This window comes from Heliconius melpomene, chromosome 2, assembly GCF_056956725.1.
Source record: "Heliconius melpomene rosina isolate 202511_hmr_F chromosome 2, ASM5695672v1, whole genome shotgun sequence".
Classification (NCBI taxonomy): Eukaryota; Metazoa; Arthropoda; class Insecta; order Lepidoptera; family Nymphalidae; genus Heliconius; species Heliconius melpomene.
The window spans coordinates 892,036-916,190 of record NC_140390.1 but is presented as its reverse complement, the minus strand read 5'-3'; the positions used below and the strand labels follow the sequence as shown (position 1 = coordinate 916,190).

Here is a 24,155-nt window from a genome sequence, read left to right as displayed (position 1 = left end):
CAAAGAGAACGGAGCGCCAAACTCTGCATATCTAACATGATCATTCTCATTTTTTCCTCTTTCTATTTACCTTGTTTTCTATGTTAAGTTGAGAAAAATTGCAACTAGAAATGGAAGATACGAAAAGGATGTCGAAAGGCTAAAACCAGAAATAGGGTTAACGGTGCCTTAGCAACATTGATATTGAGTTGATGAATGCACTGTTGGTGCCGACGCCGTTATACGGCAGCAAAACGGATATAACAGAAATAAAAAAAAAGAAATCCATATAAAATATTCAGATTTATTGCACAGGGATAATAACTAAAATATTTTATATATTTAACAATACACTTATCATTATTTATTGTAAGCGAATAAACAAATTTAAGCTTTGTACATAATAATAGGCTGTTTGAAGAAAAACTTTTGGATATTATACTATTATATTAAAAAAAAAACAAAACATATTTTTTGTATATTGTAACATCATATATCACTTTTTAAAATTATAACATACATAATTAATCAATTAAAATAATAATTAAAATGCTTTTTAAATATAAAATTTTCACATTTTTGTTTACTATTACGGTGGACCCTCAACTCTGTGGATATAAATTACATACTTAAAACATATCTAAATCACAATTTATGCCAGGATCAATTTAAAATAGTTTAAAACAAACATAAAATAAAACCCCGATGGCACTTATGGCTTCAAAACTATTTTCATTATTTTATATTCCATACAATAATTATGTATATATTATTATAAATAATTAATAATCTATATATTACAACTCATAACATCAAACTAACTAGGTTCAATTATAATTGCTTTATTATATTAAATAAATCACCCATTTAAATATAAAACGAAATTGTTAAGCAAATTGTCTTTTTAATAAAAAACATTGCCCATGAGCGTATGACTATAACGCGATGGATGTATGTTCGATTCCCACTCGGTGGAATGGATTTTTATTTATAAATATATTTATTTCTTTACTCTGGCTTTTCAAGACAAAAGAGCGGCGTTGAGTTCCGATGCTCAATGCTCATGCTTCGAAAACTCGGTGATAAGTTTCGCTTCCCACTTGGGGGAATGGATTGTTACTTACTAATATTATAATTTCTTGGCTCTGGTACCTAGATATAACACACGCAGTGTCTCGAAAAGTCCTCCGAAAGTAGGCAACAGAGTGTCTTAACACTAGTTTCTCTATTCCTACCCTGCTGTAAGCGGGTTTCAGCTTGAAGCTGATAAAACAGCCTTCTATGTATTACAATTAAAATTTCACATTTTTCTACATTTCGTAATAAAGAAAGCAAACTAAAGTTGATACATAGATAACACAGAATATTAAATCCAAGAAAATTATATTGTAATTATAGCCTTTGTTTTGCATTTCAATCGTTGTTGGTTTAATTTGTTTTCTTATTATTTAATGATTTATTATTTTTGAATATAAATATATTTAAAAATACAAATTGTAACTAAATAAGTTTATGTTACATTTGTTCTATATTTATATACTATTGAAATAACTATGAGTGCAATGATAATATTGTGAAGTTCAAACATAATCACATTTTTCTTAGAAAATAAATATATATTTTACAACATAACATTTAAAATGACTTTGTTTCGAAATATTAATTAATTATTTAATAAAAAAATAACTTTTAAAATATACATTTTGTTTTATTGTGTCCAAATATATATGGAAATTAATTTTGTGAAATTAAAAGAAAGGTTCTGTATGTAGCCTTTTCCACTGAAAGCACAGATGTAATATTTATATATCAGCTAAAATAAAATAGCAAGTATATAAAGAAAAAAATTTTAACCGACTTTGCTGTTTGTTTTATATAACGATAATAAATAAACATATTTAGATAGAACTTTAGCAGGAATTACAATCTAAATTTTATTTTAAACATATTATACATAATAATTAATTTACAATATCGATATAATCACACCTTTCGTCTTTACATCAGTCTCCAATTAACAGCTAAAGTAATGTATTATTTAAAATATGTTGTTTATTAATTCAATATTTTTAAAGCAGTTTCTAGCATCTAGTCTGTCTAGCTCTTGCCATGCTATTTTAATTTGATACAAAATGCATTTATAATTTTTCTATACATTAATAAATATCTCATTTTAATATTTTTGCTGTATTAGTTGTGACAAGGATTATAGACACAAATTCATGTTTAAGTAACTTTCACATATAAAATCAATATGTTACTCTATGTTAGTTAGGCAACATAAGATGTTCCGGCACTTAAAAGCTTAAAGCAACAGTTTGAGAAAGAAATAATTCAATTTTCTCAATTTCACAAAACGCTTAAGAATACAGGTAATAAAATATTTTAAATCTATTATTAACAATATCAAATTAAATCACATAACAGATGAATAATCAATAACTGTGTTTTTTTCCTATCAACACAACACTAAGTTAAAAGCACATATATTTTCCAGAAATTATAATTCTGAGCGCACAGATGTTCCTCAAATCTTTCTTCTCTAAGGCAGTCGGAGGCTGTTGGGCGCCATTATTAATGTAGCAGCGCACACACCTACCCTCACCTCTACTACCAGAACCCCACATATCGTCCTCAAATGATAATTTGTATGGGCAGCGGTACAGTCATTGTTGGCACAACCACTATGTGTGAACTTCCTTAAACTTGTCAAACTTTTGCCTTATGTTTAGCACCACTACACCACCGAGCACATCTTCCTGAGGTCGTCGTCCTCGTCGAGGGCGGGCGGGGGCCGGCGAGCGACGTTTGGGGGCGGGCGAGGCAGGTAGGCGGCGTCGCGCAGGCCACGCCTTTCGTAGAACAGCAGGTAGGCGGCAGCGGCGTCAAGCGCGGGCGGTGCGGGCGGCGGCAGCGCGCGGCACGAGCTATCGTTGTAGCAGAGCCACGCGCCCGAAGGGTGCCGCGTGTAGGCCACGTAGTGCCCGCCGCTCAGCTGGCCCGTGTGGGACTGTTGGATACAAACGTAATTGAATGTAGTAATATATGGACCGTTTATTTTGAAAGTGGTGTAAGTCCATTTTTGAGAAAAATGAGCTATCACGTAATTCATGCTTAATTTAATGTCATTTTTTTATATATAACTAGTCCGTGTTTAATTTCTCACAAAAACCCATGCTTTGAACAACTTAAAATCGGTCGGTAAATTAAATTGCATAATCATCGACATACTAACCTTTAATTTTCTCGAAACAAAAGAAAATGGACTTACACCACTCTCAAAATAAACGGTCCATATATTTGCTATATGATTTATTTAACTCATTATATTAAATTGTTGTATATTAAAGAATATTTAAAATGATGGTGGTAAATTTATATTACACTGTGACGTCATTTCTCTCGGACACTATGAGGTAATGAAGACAACAATTTGAATACAATAAGAACATCAGTTTGTAAATAGTGCAGACATCTCTTCCAATAACTTACTACAAAATCTTATTAATAGGGCCTCGCGGCGTGGCGCGGATGCAACGTCATTCAATTATATTCGCGAAGATTACATCTCGGGAATTTGTTTTTATTGAAAAAAATAAAACAATTGAACACAGTTAAAATATAGCAATATAACTCACCACAACTGCATACAAATTGTATTTCAAATCAAACGGATCTTCATCTGCCACTAAATGATGCTGATGATAATCCACAAGGTTATCATCGGTCACCGGCGTATGCGTGAGGCTGGTGGACTCCAGCCGCTGTCTTTCTTTCACCCCCGACTCTCGTCTGGCTCTTTCTCTACTTTTCCTCCTTTCATTGGCTTCTATGGAATCTGTGGTCTCATGGATGTCATCGTCATCACCATGGTCATCTTGATCGTCGTGATCAGACTCGTTCTCAGAGATGGTAGTGTCCACGTCTATAAACATGGTGGATTTTCGTCTTGTTGCTTTTATTTCTTTGTGAAGGAGGATGGTCTCTTGTGGGACAGAGGCTAGGTATGGTGTGGGATCAAAGTCTTCGTAGGGGAAGTTAACTACTTTGTGTGATTTGATCCATTTGTTGTTCACATATTGGAAACGTTTTAGATGGATTACCTGGAAATTATAATTTAAGTTGTTAACAAATTATAAATGTTTGCAATTGAGATTTATTTTTGGAAAAAGATTTCATATTTTGTAACTTAGTTATACATATGCATATGTATACAAATATTTTACATATAAAAATACAAATAACAATTAAAACAATAAAAAAGTGAGTTCCATGAAAAATCATGGAAAAATCATTAGACTTCGCTGATAGGTTTTCAGCTTCATTCTCATTTTAAATAATAATTTGGTGTCTATCTGGATTTTAAATTGTAGTTCTGTACAACACATTAAAAGTAGTTACCAGTACGGGCGGCAACCGCCATATCTGCAGCTTCTTGGTGGCGGGCTGCGCGCCCTTGCAGGCGGCGCACCGGTAGCGCTGCTCCAGGCGCTCCTCCTGCGTAAAGGCGCGCAGGCAGCTGGCCAGGTCCACGGGACGTGCCGCCGCCGCCGCGCTGGCGCCCACCGAGCCGTGCTCCGTGCGCGCGCGCGCCCTCGCCCACTGGTAACGTAGGTGCAGCGCCGGCGGCTCCCAGTCAATGGCCAGAAGCGCGCCGCGCGCTGCCCGGAGCTGCCGTAGCACGCCACCAGACGCGCGAGTTGCGCCGCCCAGCAGCGGCGTGTCGTCGGCCGGCAGCGCGCAGCCGCGGCACAGCGCGGGCCAGGCGCACAGCGCGCACCAGCGCGCGCCTGGCGCCGCTACTAGGCGCAGCGTGAAGGGGAAGGAGTAGGCGAGGCTGTCGTCGCAGTCGCGCGCGTGGTTGGCGGGCGTGGCGGCGGCGGGCGACAGAAGGCGCGCGAGCTGGCGCCAAGCGGCGGCGTAGAGACGCCGGCCGGTCGCGCCGCGCGGGGCGCCCACCAGCAGCGGCTCGCCAAAGAGCGCGGCGCGCGCGCGTTGCCACGGCACGAAGTAGGCATCGCCGCCCACCTGCTTTCGGTGCACGGCCACGAAGTAATCGTGCTCGGGCAGGGGCAGAGGCGCGGCCCCGAGTCGGTCCATGCGGCCGGGACAGGAAGCGAGCGCGGCGGGGGGGCGCGCAGGAGAGGGGGACGGTGGCGGCATCAGCATCTCGGAGCGCGAGCGCTGCAATATCGGGCGTTGTTGCTGTTTGGAATCATATAGCGACATGGTTCAGTATTGGCAAAATTTAGAGTGTTTTATATTATACATATTGTGTCTTTCTATAACATTATATGTACAATATTATACTTTATAAATATTTAATTAATATATACGAAGACATTAATATGAAAATAATTACAAAATATACATCTACAGAACAACATTGCATTAAATTAACTAAAATTCGAATATGTATATACAAATTTACAAAATATGTACAGATAGTCAACATCACACCAATAACCTATTTACTTTAAACTTTAAAAAAGCATTATTACACAAAAACCAAAAATTATTGCCAAAATTACCAACATATACAGTGTACACACAACTAGCCCAATACAGCAACAAAAACTACTAACACTAAAAAATCCTAATCCACTACGCTAATCAATCAAAAAAAATGAATAGTATACATTTTGTACCTCGAGTTGGAATTATTTAAAATTCATAACTGTTATGATTATATCCACAAAGGGATAAAAGGGTTTTTGTAAATCCTTCAAAAAATCTTAACAAAATTTAGTTATTACAGTTATAACAAAATCAAATGTATGTCTGTCTATACACGAATATGTGTTTTTAAGAGAGTGTTGGGCTTTACTTTTAATATAGTTGATTTGATCAATCGAATTTACAAGAAGTTTTTCCTGCTTTGGTATTTACTTTTCCCAATCACAAAATAATAATGTCATAATTTACGTATCTGTATGTGTGCGTGCGTGCGTGTGTGTGCGCGTGTGGGGGGAAGGGGGGGGGGGATCAGCTAACCTTGAAGCAGAAGAGTGCCGGCATGCAGAGCGAGGAGCGGGCCACACTCACCGAGCCACGCGCCGCCCCCGCGCCACCCTCGCCACCCGCAACTGCGCCCCTGCCGCCCGCCGCCTCACAGTCAAGGTCCCCCTCCGCGTCACTGGCCAGCCCGTCGGCCGAGCCTTCCGTTACGCCCGAGTCAGTCTCCTCGAGGTCCGCCGTGCCTTCTGTCGAAAGTGTTAGATCGTACCGCACTGAAATACATACATTACTTTATAAGTAAAAAAATATTTTTGCAAAAAAAAGCTTTTATTCTGACATTTTTTTAAGTTATGTATATGTTAAAGTAGCCTAGTCTTGCCATAAAGTTATAATTTTTTTTCACTTCCCCCTTTATCTCTTCCGAAGTATGCATTGTGAAATGAAAGCCAAACACTGCGCTCTACCTCCTTATCTTGCTCATCACTCACTCTGGGTTCAAAAATCTTTTCATTTATAAATAAATACTAAATAAATACATATTTATATGCAAGGTCCCCACCCCTGACATCGTCCCCGCTGCCGCCGCTGTCCTCGCTGTCGTCTTCCTCGAGTCCGGGTCGCGGCAGCTCGTAGGCGTGCAGATCGGTGGCGGCGCCGCTCACCTTGTCGCCGTCCGACAACCACCGCGCTATCAGAGAATCAGTTACCACTACTAATACCATCCTGTATAAACAAACGACAATACGTAAAGAAATTAAAAAAAATTGTACAATTATATTTTTTTATAATTGGAATTAAGAAATGTTAATATTGTTAAATTATTATAAATCTTTTGAAGCCAGACGCGACATATTATGGGTTCGATACCCATCGTAATGAATCAATGTTATTCTTTATATGACCGCAAGTCGCCTCGCGTGTTCGTGGGCACCGCCGTGCACCGCCATCATATAAACAACATCTGGGGATTTTTAAAATTTAAATTTGCTAGTTATTAGCATTAAGTCAATGGTTAAACATTATACAGGAAGTGGACCATAAGTTTTTTTTCTAATTGTTTAACATGAAACACTTACGATTCCGGCGCCAGTCCACACAACTCGGATAGGTTCTTTTTCAGATCTAAGTACGTCCCCTCGGAGTTGACTCGCACGCCGTACTTCACTGGCACTGAGCCATCCTGAAGGATCACTGTAAAGTATAGTTATGCAGTGTGAATCGGGATGCCCGGAAGTTAGCAGTAGATGGAAGCGCTGATTCGAAGATGTTCTTACTTTGATTACTATTAATTCGGGAAGATTATTCTTAATTATTATTTAAGAGAACAAGACCAATCGACTGTACTGTAAAATTGATGTGTATATTTAAGGAACTGGTAGAATTATACAATATTAAAAATAGCATTATACTCAAAACACTCAGTGTTGTTTTATTTTGTTGTAAATGTTGAAACAGATCAATAATATAAGAATAGATGGGACTCACCATTAACGGTGTACCGCACATAGCTCTCCATGGGCAGGGGCAGGCTCAGCATATTGAAGGTGTCGAAGCGTACGGACTCGCGCCCGCACGCGCTGCAGCGCACCTTCGACTTGAGCTGGCCGTAGAACAGCTCCGTCAGGATGGAGTCGTTGCGCGCCGCGTGCGCCGCCCATGCCTCCGCCGCCAGCTCGCGGTCGGGGCGGCGTGCGGGGGTGGGCGGAGGCGGCGAGGGCAACGCGGGAAGCGGCGGCGAGGGAGGCGTGGGGCGGCCCGGGGCGGCCCGGTTCAGGTCCTCGTGCAGCGCGTCCAGCAGCCAAGCCAGCAGCTCCTGCGCGTCGTGCTGCCCGCCGCCGGCGAGCGCGCGCGCATGTCGCGTCACGCACCAGCGTACTCGCAGCGGCGCTACTGAACGCGCACCGCTAGTCCATACCTGTAAACAAATTTTTATTTTGTGGATATTAATATTATTAGGTATTTATTAAATTAAACGACTACCTAATACAAGCATACAATACCGACTGAGCTAACCGGCGGTGGACTTAGACTAACATACTGGATCAGCTACTATGTGTCCCTACATATATGGTCTTTTTTAAATATTGAATGTATCAATTACTTAATGTAGAAACATACCTCTTTGCATAGTTCTCCAAAGCGCATCGCGAGCGCCCCCTTTGTCCCTAGCGGATTACTTGCGTTCACTTCATACAAATGCATGCCGGAATTAAAATATTGTGCCAATGGACCCGTATTCCATACCTGCAACACATCAAAGAAGTTAATATAAAAAAATATCATTAAATATTTTTTAATGTCTAAAAATTTTTTATTTCTAATTAAAATAGAACAAAATATTTTTTACGCGACACTTATTAGTTTGTTTTCCACTCGGAGGAAATAAATATTTTTTAACTAAAAAAATTGTGGCCTTGATTTACGATCATAGTCGTCTCAATCCCCTTTGCTTACACTGTTCTATTCAGAATAGTGTGAAACCAACAAAAATGTAGTACTCACACTCTGCAACGCAGCGTTCATATAACACGTATTCCCAAGATTATGCAAGCCAGTGGCACCGGGCAATTGCGGCGCTGTCAATGTTTCACGGCGTTCTGCCCAGCGGGACGCCGCTCCAGAACCACCACTCCCCAGTGCCCCTCCTAGGGCTCCTATTTCCTCGGGCCATGTCAGATCAGGGTTTCGGACTTCTAGTAACAGTTTAGTACGTTCGTCGAGGTGTAGGGCTGCGAGGGTGGGGCGCTCGTCGTCTAGGAGTAGTGCTCCACTGTTGGTCCCGTCCCCGCCTATGACGGCGCCGCCCAGCGCCCACAGGCGGACGTCTTCTCGCGTCAGTCCTAGTGCGTTGCAGAGGAATTCTGTCACCTGTATTATAATTATGTATTGGTTATTATTATTTCTTAAATTATATTATATGTATTTAAAAAACACAAATTACTAATTTTGTTAATATCAAAATTAATTTGCCATAAATTCTATACATAAATTAGATACCTACTAACAAACCAACGTACTAGCAAGGAATAGCTAGAATTTTATAACATTTTGGTCTATTGGTATTGATAATGATACTTTGATCATTTTAAACAAAAATCACAGATTAAAAAATATTAAAATCCTTTTCTATGAGACAGTTACAAATTCCTTATTTAACACCTTAACGCAAGCGCATTGTAAGAAGGAGGCGCCATATTTGAATAAAGTATAGGATGCACTACCTGTTTAACAGTAGCAAGCCGCGAGAAGGCGGCCGTGTAGGCCAACTGCCGCTCGGGCGGCGCGGGAGCGTACAACGCGCCGCCCCCCGCGCCCGCCGCCACCGCGCCCGCGCCCGCGCCCGCCGCGCCCAGCGAGCTGAATGTGGTGGTTATACCTGTGAGCATAAAATATAGCTTCTTTTATTATTTCATGTATTATAGATTCGATTATTCAGCCCTTAATTATACAGTATGTGTTGGTATTATTTGGACTACCAGCCACGTATTATGTATGTATATGCGTGATATGAGACACATAAGATTTGATTGAGAGACAATACTTTCGAAAAAATTAGAAGCTTCACTAATGTCACGAAATTTTTAAATAATATTTTATTTAACGGTTTAAGCCTATTATTTTTAGCGTCACCTTCAAATATTACATTATTTATTTATATACTATTTTAACAAATTAGCATAATCAATCTAATGTATATTCTTAAATTATTAATAAAACACTTACGCTGAGTATTGGGCACGTGACGTAGAATTTTCAATTGTAAAGGATATAACTCGAGTTCCACATCCGAGTTCGGTGGTCTTATAACCTGTTTGACACAAAACATATAATTATTTTCTATATTACTTAGTTATAAAAGAGCCGTAAGATATATTTATAATCTAAGAGCTCGAGATTCTCTGCGAGATGTTTTCAAAGATGCAGGTATTATTACAGTTGCTTCCCAATTTCTATACTATAATATTCTCTTTGTCCGACAAAATATACATTGTCATAGAAAAAATAGCAACAGTCATACGATAGAAACGAGAAATAAAGATAAGCTTGTTACACCAAGTTTTCGCCTCCAAAAAGTTAATAAATCCTTTATGGGTCTGAGTATACGTGTATATAATAAAATTCCGCAGTGTATTCTAGATTTGCCACTTCCAAAATTTAAAATATCTGTAAAAAAAATTCTAACAAGTAAAGCTTATTACACTGTTCAAGAATATTTAGAGGATAAGCATGTATGGAATTAATGTCTATTGAATGTCGGGCAGGACAGCTGCCAACTAATGTAATAGTAAAATATACCATTGACTTTAAAAAGAGCAACTGTTGAGTTTCTTGCCGGCTCTTCTCAGCAGAACTGCCTTCCGAACCGGTGGTAGCTTTTTGTTGACATGTACATTCGACGATTCAAAAGTGCTTATAAAGTTTATTTGAATAAAGAATATTTTGAATTTTAAATTTATATATTAATGATGTAAAAAAAGGGAATTGTTTTCACAAAAACTATGCGTGTAGAACAGAAAATAATAAAATGTGACATACTTAAACGTTATATAATTAAGGAGTGCAGAAATATATATTTTTTAAAATAATAGACTTGAATAAATTGAAAACTTAATATAGCCAGTCTTAGCGTAGGGACAGAACCGCGTGGCTGTAGACACGACAGATTGTAAGTTCGATTTCCACTTGAGAAAATTAAATATTAAATATTTTCATTCGCTTTGGTGTCGTGACATAAAGTAAAGCGTGACGTTCATTTTCGCCATTCAACACGCAATGCCTCTAGAATGAACGAAACGAAACGTGAGCTTCCTACTTTGAGCATCTTAACACTAAGCTCGCTCTGTCTACCATATGCAGCATACAACAATAAATATACCATATGCACTATATAACATAATCTAACTTCAGAGCTCTGCGCAACCACCCACAGCAAGTTAGTACCTGTCGCGGCAGGGGTGCGGGCGCGCCGTACCAGAGGGCGAGCGCTCGCCAAAGCGCGTCAGGTAGCAGTTCGAAGTCGCGGTGCTGCGCCAGCGTCACATCACGCCGAAGATGACCACCCTCGCCCGTCAGCGTGCGCACTGCTGTTCCTCCTGTATTCAAATTTAGCATGCGTGCGACTGTAAGCGCGATAGATTGTGAGTTTGACTCCCACTTAGGGGAGTATTACCTAAAACTATTAACGAGGCAATGCGCGGCTTTGAGCTTTGTCAGTCCACACAAAGTGCCTCAAGACGAAAAGTGGAAAACAGAAATGTCTTAATAGGGAATGGACAGTCTTAGCACTAGGTTCCCAAGTTCCCTTTACTTTCTTTGAGGGATAAGCGATTCAATGTGAAGTTACGTGAAATTAAAACCATTTTTAAAGGCAGAGTCGAAAGACATTTCTAAATTCTAAATTTGTTTTCATTCAAATAAAGTTTTGCATGAAATTTTTAAATCATTTTATGAACAAGTCGAAACCCCTATCTGGCAAGATATTATACACTCAAAAATTGCTTTTGTTTTAACATAAGAATTACATTTTTTTAATTAAATACAATAGTAACTACTCTTAATGAAATTAAATTAATATTAATTTCAAACATTTTTATTCTTAAATTTTTCCCAAATACATAGACATACATTATTTATTAACAATAATTTAAATAAAAAAAAAACTATATTTTTTTTACCATTTGCACCCCCCAGAGCTACTAGTCGCGAGTTGTCTACAGGTCCGGGATATGGAGCGCCAGTACGTCGAGTGGAGCCCACACCACTGCTACCACCGGCGCTGCCTAGTGACACACTCTCAGCACGCCACAGTAGTGATCCCATTGATTCTGTGATTAAAAAAAAAATGTTTACTAATTTAGTGTTGAAGGGGGACGTGTTTATATGTGAATAATTTCGAAAATCTAAAAAATAGTAGAAGTTTAGAATTGATTAGTGCAATGTGTGTCAAACTGTCGTGTCAAATATTCTACCAAAAAAATCAGTATCAATATCTAATCAAACTCACTAATAGTATTAGTAAGGAAAAAAATAATCACATAATAATATTATCAACAAGTCTCATATGCGTTTTCTTCTATGATATATTCTTATACACCAACATTAGTTCATAGAAATTACAATGTTTGTGTCTCGTGTCTGGCTATTTCTCTAGTGTCCAGATGTCAGTGTCTCATTAAGTACAATATGCATGTCTCACCGGTCGAGTTGGTGGTGAAGCTGTCGTCGCCGAGCAGCAGGTCGTCGTGGGGGTGGGTTCGAGGGCGGCAGCAGCAGTGCGGCGGCGCAGAGGCGTGCAGCAGCCAGGCGCTCCACCAGTGCGCGGAGACCAGGTACCAGAACTGCCCTACCGCCAGCCCGCGGCATGTCTCGCGCCGCACCCAGCCCAGCACTGTCGGAGAGTAAACACACTATTGATGATACTGGAGTAAGGTCACATAAATTGGATAAGGATCCCTGGCGAGCATGTATGGGAGAGTTAATAATTAATGACAGTGGATGAGGCGGAAGAGCTATGCAGAGACCGTAGTTTTTGACTGTAGTTTTTCATGTTTGAAAAATACTAAAAAAAAAATAACTAAGAAGCATCAAAAAGATAGAGAATTTGTTTTTAAATATATATTTAAAACAAATATTAAAATAGAGACAAAGACCTAAAGCTCTTCTTTTAAATAAACTATAAAAGACAACATTTTTTTTCCAATTCTGACCAAGAATTCCGGAGACCAATTAATTTAAACAAACATACTAAATCCAATAAAAAGCAGATCACGTGTACCATATAAGAGTAACACAAGAAGCGATTATTTAATTACAACGTTATCTCATTCTCATATAGCATTGACCTTGATGGGAGTGAACTGAATGCAGAGATAACGTAATTTACATAAAATTGTAATATGTCTAATCTCGCAATATCTAAAAATAGCCTCATATTTTTATACTTTATATGATAAAGTAGTCATATTTGCCGCTACGATCGTTTAGTAGTGGGTTCGAATCTCACTTAGGCGGAAATCTCTTTTTCTTCTTAGCTTTACGCTGTATCATACCAGGGTAGGCAGAGGGAACCTGAAAACATAGAGTTAAGCCACTCTGTTTCCATTAAGACAATTCCATTTCCCACTTTCCGCCAAATTCTGGAAGAATCGAAATTTGAGTATTGTCTCGTTACCATAGCGAAGAAATCAAAATATAGAATACTTATTTCATTTCCTCGAGTGGGAACCCACAGACTGTCGTGTTATAGTCGCACGCTTGTACCTCTATTAATAATCTATTGTTACTTATATTAAAAGAATAAATGACTGAATTGATAGAAAACGGATTTTATTGACGAATTTTAATGCGATTTTCAGTAACAGAAATACATACATAATTATCTATTTAGAGGTAGCGTTCTACCAAATTAAAAAAAGACAAAACCTAAGCATGACAACAAAGAAAACATCACATTTTCTTTGCTAGTGTCAAATCATTTTCCGATATCACCTCGTTATCACTATCAGTGGTAATGTGAACGGTGACACTATCAAGATATCACTTTTGAGATAGGCGTTTGAGATCTTTGTTCTGAATATATCTTTGACTTTACTGTACAAATGTCATTGAACAACAATATCGTTTGTTTCGCGTAATCAGAAGCGAGGAGACTCTAAGATTATGATATATTAAGTTGATATATATAAACACGTTTTAAACATAAGACGTAACTACTAAGCGAAGAAACATGAACGAGTAGATTATTTTTGTTGGAACTCTCTTGGTTGTTACTCTGGGGAGTAAAGAAGAATAAATCAAAACGCGACGTAGAGTTCCACCACTCAATACGTTGTCTAAAACCAGAAAGTGGAGAACGGAGTGTTCTAATATTATATTCTCATTATACCATGCTATATGTAGGACACAGCGTGAAGGATGAAATGTTTGTAACATCGTGTGTTTTAAATGATCTTTATTAACTTTATTACCTCTAAATACGATTCGAAAATAATTTCATGATAATATAATTAAGATAATAAAAATTAAGTGATGGTAAAAAAAAATATTGTATCAATCGATTTATTTAGGAAAATAAAAATAAAATACATGAGGCGTGGAGAACGAAGTGTCGTCTCTGTGATAACCCTATTAAGACAATTATACATTAAATTCTATTATCATCACTCACCAATATCCCTCTCCCTGTGCTTGCACTGCGGCCTCAGGCCGAGCACGACGTGGCATACGTCGAAGACCAGCTCCAAGAAGGGCGCCACGAGCCCCTCTGCGCTCTCCACCGCCCAGATGAGGAACTCCTCCGAGCGGAGAGCCAGGGACGGTTGGCTGGGGTCTTCTGTTTTGTTTCTTTCCTTTGGGGATTACGGGGGATGATTTATTATCAAACTCTTTGTCAATTTTTAACGTTTTATAAAGTGTGAAAATAAAAGTATTTTAGAAATGTATACAAATATAAACATAACGTGATTTTTCTTAGCATTGTCTCTTATTAAATACTAATTCTTAGAACTATTATTTAATAAGAGACAATGAAACGAATCTCCCTATAGAGATGCTAACAACAAAAATAAATTACGATCAAGAGTATAAAAATTTTAGAACATTCTTCATTGGCCATACTATTTGGAAGGTATACAAGAGATGATCACGCTTCGATCAAATTTTTATATTTAAAATATTTTTAAGTAAACTTTTAATAGTACTATAATATGAACTATTAAATAGTTTAAGAATTAGTTCAATCATAAGCAATTAGTACAATTTGTAAGAAAATTAGAAAATATAACTAAACTGAATTTAAAAATATTTATACATAAATCTAAATTATCATATCGAACAGTAAACATTTAAAATACAATTATTTTTATGAATGATGCAACCAGAATATGGCATAGATAAAAAATATTAAGATAACTAAAAACAACGTCTACAAAAAGGGCATTACACAGTTAAAGCATTATGTACTAAATATGAATGAAAAAACACAAAAAACTCAACCAGGAGAATATAAAAAAACAATTACTAACCTCACTCAATATAACCATATCTTCGACGTTATTGGGTCCCAAATGAAACACCGGCTTCCGTCCATCCTTCTGCACTGTCACCAACTTATCCCTTAGGTTCATCAGTATTGCTTCGGGATCGAACCCCTTACCCCCGTCGGAGTCGCCGTCGGGGCTGGACGAGCGGGAGCCTTGGTTCTTGATGGCTTCGTTGGCAACAGTACAGAGGATGTCCACCATGTCGACCAGCTCCTTTTTGTTGAGTATGCCGTCGCGGTCGAGGTCGAAGATTTTGAAGCAGACTGTAAGTATTTATTTATCTTTACGCATCCTCGTATTGAGTTACGGAACACAACGCTGCGCCTCGAGTTCCAGAGAGCGGAAATGAAAATATTTATAATATAATTAACCATAATTAATACAAAATAAATTAAATATTGTGTAAAAAATGAAATACAGAGTATTTATTATAAGCGTAACACTAGGTTCCCTCTGCCTTTCCCTGCTATCCGTGATGAAGCGTAAATTCCTCACATCCTCCTTTATCGTAAAAAAAAAAAATTTTTTCCCGCTTGTTGTTTTTCATTTTCATTATAAACTCCCTAGTCAGATTTGAATTCAAACTCATCACGAAAGCTCAAACACGCAATGTTGATTATTGACTATAAATTAAATAATTAAAATGCATTATTATCATAAATTATTATTGTGAGGTTGACATGTTGTCAACTTAGCCTGTTTATTTTATTTTATTCAATAAAATGTTAAGTAATTGTTTTAATAGTTAAATTATTCGGCATAACAACAAAATGTTTATCTGTCTGCGTAGAAATAAATAAATTATTATAAAATTGAGGCCATTCTAGCGCAGCGCGACAGCGGCTTATTGGAAACGGTGTGGTTGTGACTTCGATCACCACCATCATTAGGAAGAATAAAATATTTTTATTTCCTTGCTGTGGAAAAATGAAGCACGGAATATTTTTCGATGCGGAATAAAGAGTGAATAAATAAAATTCCGTGGGTAAAAATTTGGAGCGTATCAGAATCTAATACTAATTCCTACGAACTCAAACACTTGACAAAATATCATCAATAATTTAATCCATACCTATATTATAAATTCGAAAGTAACTCTGTCTGTCTGTCTGTCTGTCTGTCTTTTCCGCAATCAGGGCCAAACCGCTAATTTAATTGTGATAAAATACTCATATAGAGATACTTGAGGGTCCCGGGATGAACATAGGATACTTTTTTTTCTCATATTTGTAATATTTTCGTTATATACCAATATATTAAAATAATTAATTTGACAAGGAATTTATTCCGCCATGTTAATAACAATCGTCGCTACGCGTTGCTAAGCAACAGCTTGCAAAGTTTGCTGTTTTAAGATAACGTCACCCACAGTGAGTTTGCTTAATGCATACATGGTGCGCGCCGATATAGATTTATACAAATCTCTTTATACAAATCATTAACAAAAATTAGATGATTTCTATAATTTGATATTCATCCTTATGAAAATAAATATAATAGTCACTTTTAGCATTTCATCTAGATGGAAATTATAATTTACTGTATAACATTCTAATAAATAATTAAGATGTGACTGATTCCAAATGACCTAGCCTTCGGGCGGCATAGTATGAGTATGACCGACGCGAACGGGCGGTTGACTTTGATGATTTTGTAAATTTTTATAGATTTTCGAATTACTATTATTTTTTATGTAATTATTTGCTGCTTATAATTAATTTATCTCAGTTTGGTTATCTATACCGATGTTATACACTTAAAATATCGTAATTTTAATCATTTGAGATTTTATTTAATATTGTTCGCAAAAATTAATAATTATTTAATATAGAAAAATGTTTAGTACGCGCGCACAGCAAACTTTAGGTTTTTTTTTCTAATATTAAGAATTTCCTTTAGTTACTTTTACTTCTTTGGTTTGTTTATTTCGGTTACTCAGATATTTTTTCTAATAATAAATCTCCACTTATTATTATTTTTTAACTTATTTTAATGATTTAGGCTTATATTTTCGCGGGCGTAGCCGCGTCCGGGCCCACTAGTTATATATAAAATAAATGCTTAATAAAAATAGCCGTAAAGTGAAAAACAGAGTGTCGGGGCACTAGCTTCTCATCCACAAAATGAAAGAGGCGAGAACACACAAACATACACATACATATAAATAATGCACATCTCATATACATACTTATCATCCTCATGACAGATAAGCCTAGTTGTAAACAATTATCGCTGCATATCATTCAGCGATAATTGTTTCGAGCCATTTCTCTTGTTAAAACGCGCCTTGGCCTATTTATAATAAAATACTAGCGACCCGCTTGCGGCTTCGCCCGCTTTACCTTTGTTTCGGGGTACAAATAACGTTAGTGCTGTCTTTCACCAAGTCAAAAGCTCTAATCCCAAAGCCCAAATCCAGTTCACATTTAAATATTTATCACCATCTAACTAATCAGAATAAGTTATGAAACCCACCGGATGTCCGCCATTAGACGCTAGAGTTAATCTAATACGAGTACATGGACCGGTGGCGATACGTGGTGAATGTAAATTGAACGTCAATGGGAAAATGTGGTTCTCATATCAATAGTTGTTCGTTCAGATCTCATTTAGTACAACATTTAGGATCGTGATCTAAACGCCCAATGTCTCTTTAATGAGAGTAATCAAATGGATTTTATAGATTGCCTGGTAATGAAGAACATACATTGCTTCACTCTTTATTCCTAGCGGGGTAGTCAGAGAAAACGTTTAAACACGCTCGTTGGTATAGGTTGGGGTACTTATTTAAAACAAATTAGGTACCTATGCCGACGAGATCTGTCACTCGATACACCATATGTTTTATATTACTAGTAAGTGAAGTACGTAATACTGAAAAAATCAACTTCGTATAGAGTATCCTCTTCCTCCTCCTTAGAATGGGCAGGAGTGCATTTCATAATAAAAAAAAAGGAAATCAGCTCCAAGCAACCCGCATAAAGGTCTTTCCGCCGAAATTTTCGAGGCATTTCATGTTGAGTGGCGGAAGTCAACGTCGAGCTTGCCTTGATGCCAGAGCGAAGAAATGAAAATAACAAGAAATAATGTATGAAAATGAAAAAATATTAATAAACTACCGGCCCGCTCGCGGTTTCACCCGCGTGAACTATGTTATTATTAATTTCTGTCTCCATGGCTACGTCCTAGTGACGTCTATGCAAAATTTGAGACTCCTAGCATTTGTAGTAACGAAGTTTCATACAAACTTTCGACCCCAAAAACAACCCCCTAGAAGTCGAATATTGCAAATTCCCGTCTTAGCGAGCACCTACGTCCTATAAGTAACCCCTATGCAAAATTTGAGATTTCTAGCACATGTAGTTTCTGAGATTTCGTGATGAGTGAGTGACCTTTCGATTTTATATATATAGATTAATAATTTGAGGTTGTAACCCACTACCGTTACGTCACACCTTTATGCCCCTGCGACAGCTTCAACAATCATAATAAATACAAAATAAAAGATAACAATCATGTGGAAGTGCGCTAATCCGTGTAATCGGTTGTAAATTGCAAAAAATAATGCTAATACACGTCGATAGTGCGTCATGTAAATTGGCTATATTTTATCGGATTATTTGTATTGAATTGGGAGCATCGATAGCGGCGATAGCTTATCGAGCCATGTTTTATATTAAAAAGGACTTAAAAAAAACATTAAGAAGAAATAAATTAATTAAATTAAAAAAAAAAGTTAATCAGCTTCACGCTGTATCCCGCACACATCAAGGTAGGCAGAGGGAACCTATTGTTAAGACACTCCGTTCCCCACTTTCCGCCTTATTTTTCGAAGCGTTACGTATTGAATGACAGAATGGCAGAATGGCAACACCTATTTGCGTTGGTGCCAGTGCGAAGAAATAAAAATATTAATAAATAATAATTAATTTCAACGAGTGAGGATCGATCCGGCAACTATTTATTTCTTATTAACTACGATTAGATTATGTGTAGGCGTACTGGTTTTTATCACAATTTTTCCCCATATGAAGCAGATTTTTTTTATATGTGGAAATCGAACCCACACCCATCGCAAATATAGCCAGAAGCCACACAAACAAAATCACGGTTAAATCAAATTTATTACCGTGAACTAAAATTATACAATACGCAATAAAAAAAAACAAGCGTCAACTTCTCAATAACCATTAATAACGTGATTTTTTACTTTTGTTAATAATTTAAGACGGAATTCTCAGAGAGAGATTCGTACTTGTAGAGTTAGCTTTTTTAAGTTATGTAGACTTTTTTTTTTTAAATGAACACGTTTCAAGGGTATTACAAACACTGATAATATTATTTTTAGCTACACGCTTTATCCTGCACATAGCATGGTAGACAGGGGGAACCAGGGAACCTAGAGATAAAAAATATTCCATACCCCATTTTCCGCCGAATTCCGGAGACATTGCGTATTGTGTTTTCCATCAAAGCGAAATGGAAATTGAAATATTTAATTTCTTCGAGTGGGAACCGAACCTACAACCTGTCGCATTTAATCACATGTTTATGCCCCTGCACCAAGACTGGCCTCAAATGCATGCGTAAATATATGAACATTTACATTATAATAGATATAGATAAAATATGTCATAGATAAACCACAACACTAACAGCTAAGTCGTCACAACACTATCTTTATGGCAGCCATGATCAAATGTCACAAGGCAAGTCTATTTTTAGAAATGCAGAAAAATATATTATTAGCAAAATGATAGTAAGTAGGTACTGTTGCATTCAATTCTTAGAAACTCTTCATGGCATGCCCTTATATAATGAGCGTTTGTTTGTGATGATCATTTGAATATTAATAGCTAGTGTTGTAACCGCGACTTCTGTTTTATTTATTATTTCAGCTTGCGGTAACGAGGCGAAACGCGGCGTTGTGTTCCACCTTTCAACATGCAATGACTTACTAAGAATATTGTGGAAATAATAATATATTTTTTTAGCAGAGTAGGCAGAGGGAACCTAGTGTTAAGACACTCCGCTTCCCACCTTCTCTACACCAAAGTAAAGAATTGAAAATATTTAATGTAAATGCAAATTGCACGTAGACAACTGGCAGTTTAATAAAAAATAATTTGTAATTGTTTTGCAGATATATTTGCAAGACCGACAGATAAATCACGCAGCTCACAGGCGATAGCGATTGTGTTCAACAAACAATGAACTAAGATGGTCTATTATTACACGTTCCGAGGAAACTACATATTATGATGTACATATTCTATTTTGTATGGCGCTTTATTGATGCTGTTGCTATTTTTAACATAGAATATTGCTAAGAGGCCAGTCGTGGCGCAGCGGCACAAATGTGCAACTCTAAAGATTGTGGGTTCATATAAATATTTCATTGACAGATCGAGGAAATCAAAGTATTTAATTTTTCAGTATAATGAAAACGGAACAGGCTCCCGGTTCCCAGGTTCCATTTACCTATTTTTCTCATTTTCCACCGAATTGCAATGCCTCCATTGCGTGTTAAGTGGAACGTATGGAACTCAACGTCGCGCTTTGAATCGCCATGGAGGCGAGGAAATGTAAATATTATACGTGTTTCATTTCCTCGAGTGGGAATCGAACCCACAACCAGTCACTTGTGCACCTGCGGCACTTCACCTGCTGCCTGCGACATAATATTTCTAAATGGAAGGAGAGCAGCGAAGGAAATTTTGATCATTTCTTTGCTTAAATCGCTTAAAATTTAAATACAGTATCCAAATCAGATTTTAAATCATTAAATTAACATATACATCCTCAATATCTACTATAGATAGTTTTTACCCTAAAACCACAATATAAAATTACTATTAAACACCTAGACCATTCTAAGCTAAACTTATCATTTAGATAAAATCAGATACAACTATTAGAGAATAATTTATCATTGTAAACTGTCGCGTAACCCTCGTGCGTCATCAGTATTATCGTACGCTTCGAATATTCGTACGTATCTTTGGGTAATGCTAGAAAATTCTATTCGGAATATTGTTAATTCGTGGGTAACAATATATCAGCTTCACGCCGTATCCCGCACACAGCAGGATAGACAGAAGGAACCTGGTGTTAAGACACTCCGTTTCTTATTTCCCGCCGAATTCTGGAGGCATTGTGTGTTGAGTGGTAGAACTCAAGACGCCAGAGCAAAGACATGAAAATAAAAATTGAAATAAATATTTCATTTTCTCAAGTCGGGATCAAACCCAAAACTAGTCGCGTTTACAGCCACACATTTGTGCCTGTGCGCCACGACTAGCCTCAGCAAAACACTTAATTCGTATTTTTTTTTACTCCAAATGACTTTAACAATTCATAAAAGTACATTAAAAAAAGGAAGGAGTTAAATAAATTAACTAAGACATTATTTTGTTTTTACATTAACAATTTAAGAATATAAGTAACTAGCGGCCCGCTCGCGGTTTCACCCGCGTGAACTATGTTATTATTAATTTCTGTCTCCATGACTACGTCCTAGTGACGTTATGCAAAATTTGAGACTCCTAGCATTTGTAGTAACGAAGTTTCATACAAACTTTCGACCCCAAATACAACCCCTTAGAAGTCGAATATTGCAAATTCCCGTCTTAGCGTGCACCTACGTCCTATAAGTAACTCTTATGCAAAATTTGAGATTCCTAGCACATGTAGTTTCTGAGTTTTCGTGATGAGTGAGTGACCTTTCGATTTTATATATATAGAAGATTTAACGACAGCAACTAAAGTGCTTAATTATTTTTCACTTACAAAAACTAGGTAACATGAGACAGTTGGTAGGTAACCATTAAATGGACATAAAGAGTATAATTTTGTTAAATGTTGAAATTTTATTCGTCGAAATTTAAATTTAATTCGTCGAATTTAATATACTATATTCAAAATATTTTCTTTTAGGAATTTTAGAATCGGGGAATTCAATAAGCTGTACTTAACGTGTGCGTAGTAATTAATTTCAGGATTGCAGGTCAACGGGCCTACAATCCTGAAAGAGGAGGGAGTTGGAGAGGAGAGGGTTGGGGAGGCCTATGTCCAGCAGTGGACGAGGACAGGCTGAGGATGAGGTCAACGGGAAATAGGCTTAAAAAAGGTGACAAACTGAAGTTTGCAGGCGTATGCAATAATTTTGTATGAAATTACAACTACACTTATAAGTTTGCAATAGTATTTTGCTATGATATAAATAAAAATTTAAATTTTTCGGATTTTTCTTTTTTTTATACCGCAAATTCTCATTTCTTGCCAAATCTCATAATTGGCTCTCCCTATAGGTGTTGAAAAAAAAAGCCAAAAGCGATGCATAAACGTTACTATCTTTTAATTGCGGTAATATACATTTTTGCTTGATTTTTATGTCCTTTCTGGAAACGTATCACTGAATGTGACATTAATTTCAGCTTGATACCGTCATGCTATCTCAAGATAACTAGTATTGACAGATAGACAAACAGACAACAAAGTTTCATTTCATTTTTTCCTTTTGAGGTGCGGAACCCCAAAAGAAAGAAAAAAATATATAAACTACTCACATTTCAACCTCTCAGTGGTAGGTCCCCTGCACGCCGCACTCAATCCACAACAGAGCTCCTTAAAATCAATATGTCCATCTCTGTTTTCATCGAAGGCCAGGAAGGTTCCCTCGACGGCAGCGCGAGGCATGGGCGGAGAGAGGAGAGAGCGCATGCTGGTAGCGTCCAGCTCTCCGTTCACCGCAGAGTTGCGTAGCGACCAGAAGTACTTCTCTAGTTCTATTATATCCTGTCAGGAATTGGTTGCTTGTTAGTTAACCAGGTTGTAGGGGTTACGTATACATTATTTGTACAGTTGAATGGCTAAATAGATTATTTTTATTTATAAACAAAAAAAAAAAATTTAGCAGTTCAAGTCTTGAGGCCAGTGGTGGCACACAGTGTGACTGTAAAATCGACTGGTGGGTTCGATTCCCATTCAATAAATAAAAACTGCAATTAAATCGGTTGATGAAAATTTTTAAAATCATTGTTTTGGTAAAGGTACAAACAAATAAAGTAAAAATAATATTATAAAATATAATGCCAACTCGTAATCTAGTCAACCGCAAATACACTACATACGATGAATGTCATATACATAATTATTTGCATTTCACATACACACAATGGTAAAAAAAAAACCAGTGAGTAATTCATAAGAATTACAAGCGGAGCGAATTAACTCTAATAAGTAAGCAAATAATATTAAAACGTGTAAAAATTCTATGAACACGGATTTTAAAGTGATTATATGTTTATTATGTTATATACAAAAATGTGGAAATGACAACAAATAATAGAACCCACGAGACCACCGCGAGCCTACCCTACAAAAGATAAGATAAATAATTAACATTTAAAGCTTTAATTAAATATAAATAATTATAATATTATTGCAAGCCAGAACCCAATTAAATTGGGCCCACGTGGGCACTCGTCATACGCAGACGGTAGAACAAACAAACAAACAGACGTACGGGAGGAAAGTTACTACAAAGATTAATTATAGAAATGTATTATCTAGTAAATTTTCCAGTTTCCGTTCATTCCGTACAGTAGTAAGTGCGTTATCTAACAACGTTGATTGTTACATGTATTTAACGAATGATGCTTGCAAAATGATCATATCATGATTTCTGTATTCCTTTTTATATGATAAAACCCTCAAATGATCAAAATGATCATTTCTCGCACTTTTAAAGCCACTGGGACTTCTTCCTCTGGTAACGAGACGAAACGCGGCGTTGAGTTGAGTAGAGTTCGATGGAAAGTGGGGAACGAAAATGTATTAATGGGAGTGTCTTAGCATTAGGTTCCTGGGTTCCGTCTGCCTACCCTGTTCTGTGAATACTGTGAAGATAAAAAAGAAATGTAATGTCAACAAAAGCTGCATGTCATAATTATAACTCAACTTCAACGGTATTCGTCCGTTCTAAAAGCAATTTAATACATTTTCCCTTTGCATAACAAAATGACGAATAAAGGTAAAGGGGTAAGTGATTAATTCTTGTGTTTTAAATTCCATCATCGTTTATCATTACTTTGCAAAGTGTGTTTTCTACATATTATATACTTTTTTACATGTAAATTGTGATGTAACTTTAACAACACGCAGCACTATAATTGT

At 37.0% G+C, this 24,155-nt stretch overlaps 1 protein-coding gene across 5 annotated transcripts in view; it reads right to left on the bottom strand.

The window, feature by feature from the left end:
- Nucleotides 1–266: 266 nt before the first annotated feature.
- The window catches only part of Usp32 (Ubiquitin specific protease 32), a 28,087-nt gene continuing 4,198 nt past the window's right edge, over nucleotides 267–24,155 (bottom strand). Inside the window, exons 4-20 of one of the 5 annotated variants that reach the window (XM_085198787.1) lie at nucleotides 22,547–22,775; nucleotides 14,961–15,241; nucleotides 14,105–14,285; nucleotides 12,134–12,325; nucleotides 11,613–11,762; nucleotides 10,879–11,030; nucleotides 9,661–9,745; nucleotides 9,159–9,313; nucleotides 8,440–8,805; nucleotides 8,056–8,181; nucleotides 7,423–7,852; nucleotides 7,014–7,128; nucleotides 6,497–6,660; nucleotides 5,974–6,209; nucleotides 4,381–5,184; nucleotides 3,618–4,082; nucleotides 267–2,989 (exon numbers count right to left, since the gene is read on the bottom strand). In XM_085198787.1, the coding sequence (XP_085054913.1) occupies nucleotides 2,717–2,989; nucleotides 3,618–4,082; nucleotides 4,381–5,184; nucleotides 5,974–6,209; nucleotides 6,497–6,660; nucleotides 7,014–7,128; nucleotides 7,423–7,852; nucleotides 8,056–8,181; nucleotides 8,440–8,805; nucleotides 9,159–9,313; nucleotides 9,661–9,745; nucleotides 10,879–11,030; nucleotides 11,613–11,762; nucleotides 12,134–12,325; nucleotides 14,105–14,285; nucleotides 14,961–15,241; nucleotides 22,547–22,775 (4,404 nt within the window). In that variant the 3' untranslated portion in view covers nucleotides 267–2,716. The remainder of the gene's footprint in view (nucleotides 2,990–3,617; nucleotides 4,083–4,380; nucleotides 5,185–5,973; nucleotides 6,210–6,496; nucleotides 6,661–7,013; nucleotides 7,129–7,422; nucleotides 7,853–8,055; nucleotides 8,182–8,439; nucleotides 8,806–9,158; nucleotides 9,314–9,660; nucleotides 9,746–10,878; nucleotides 11,031–11,612; nucleotides 11,763–12,133; nucleotides 12,326–14,104; nucleotides 14,286–14,960; nucleotides 15,242–22,546; nucleotides 22,776–24,155) is intronic. The other 4 variants (XM_085198797.1, XM_085198799.1, XM_085198800.1 and 1 more) reach the window with 4 other exon arrangements.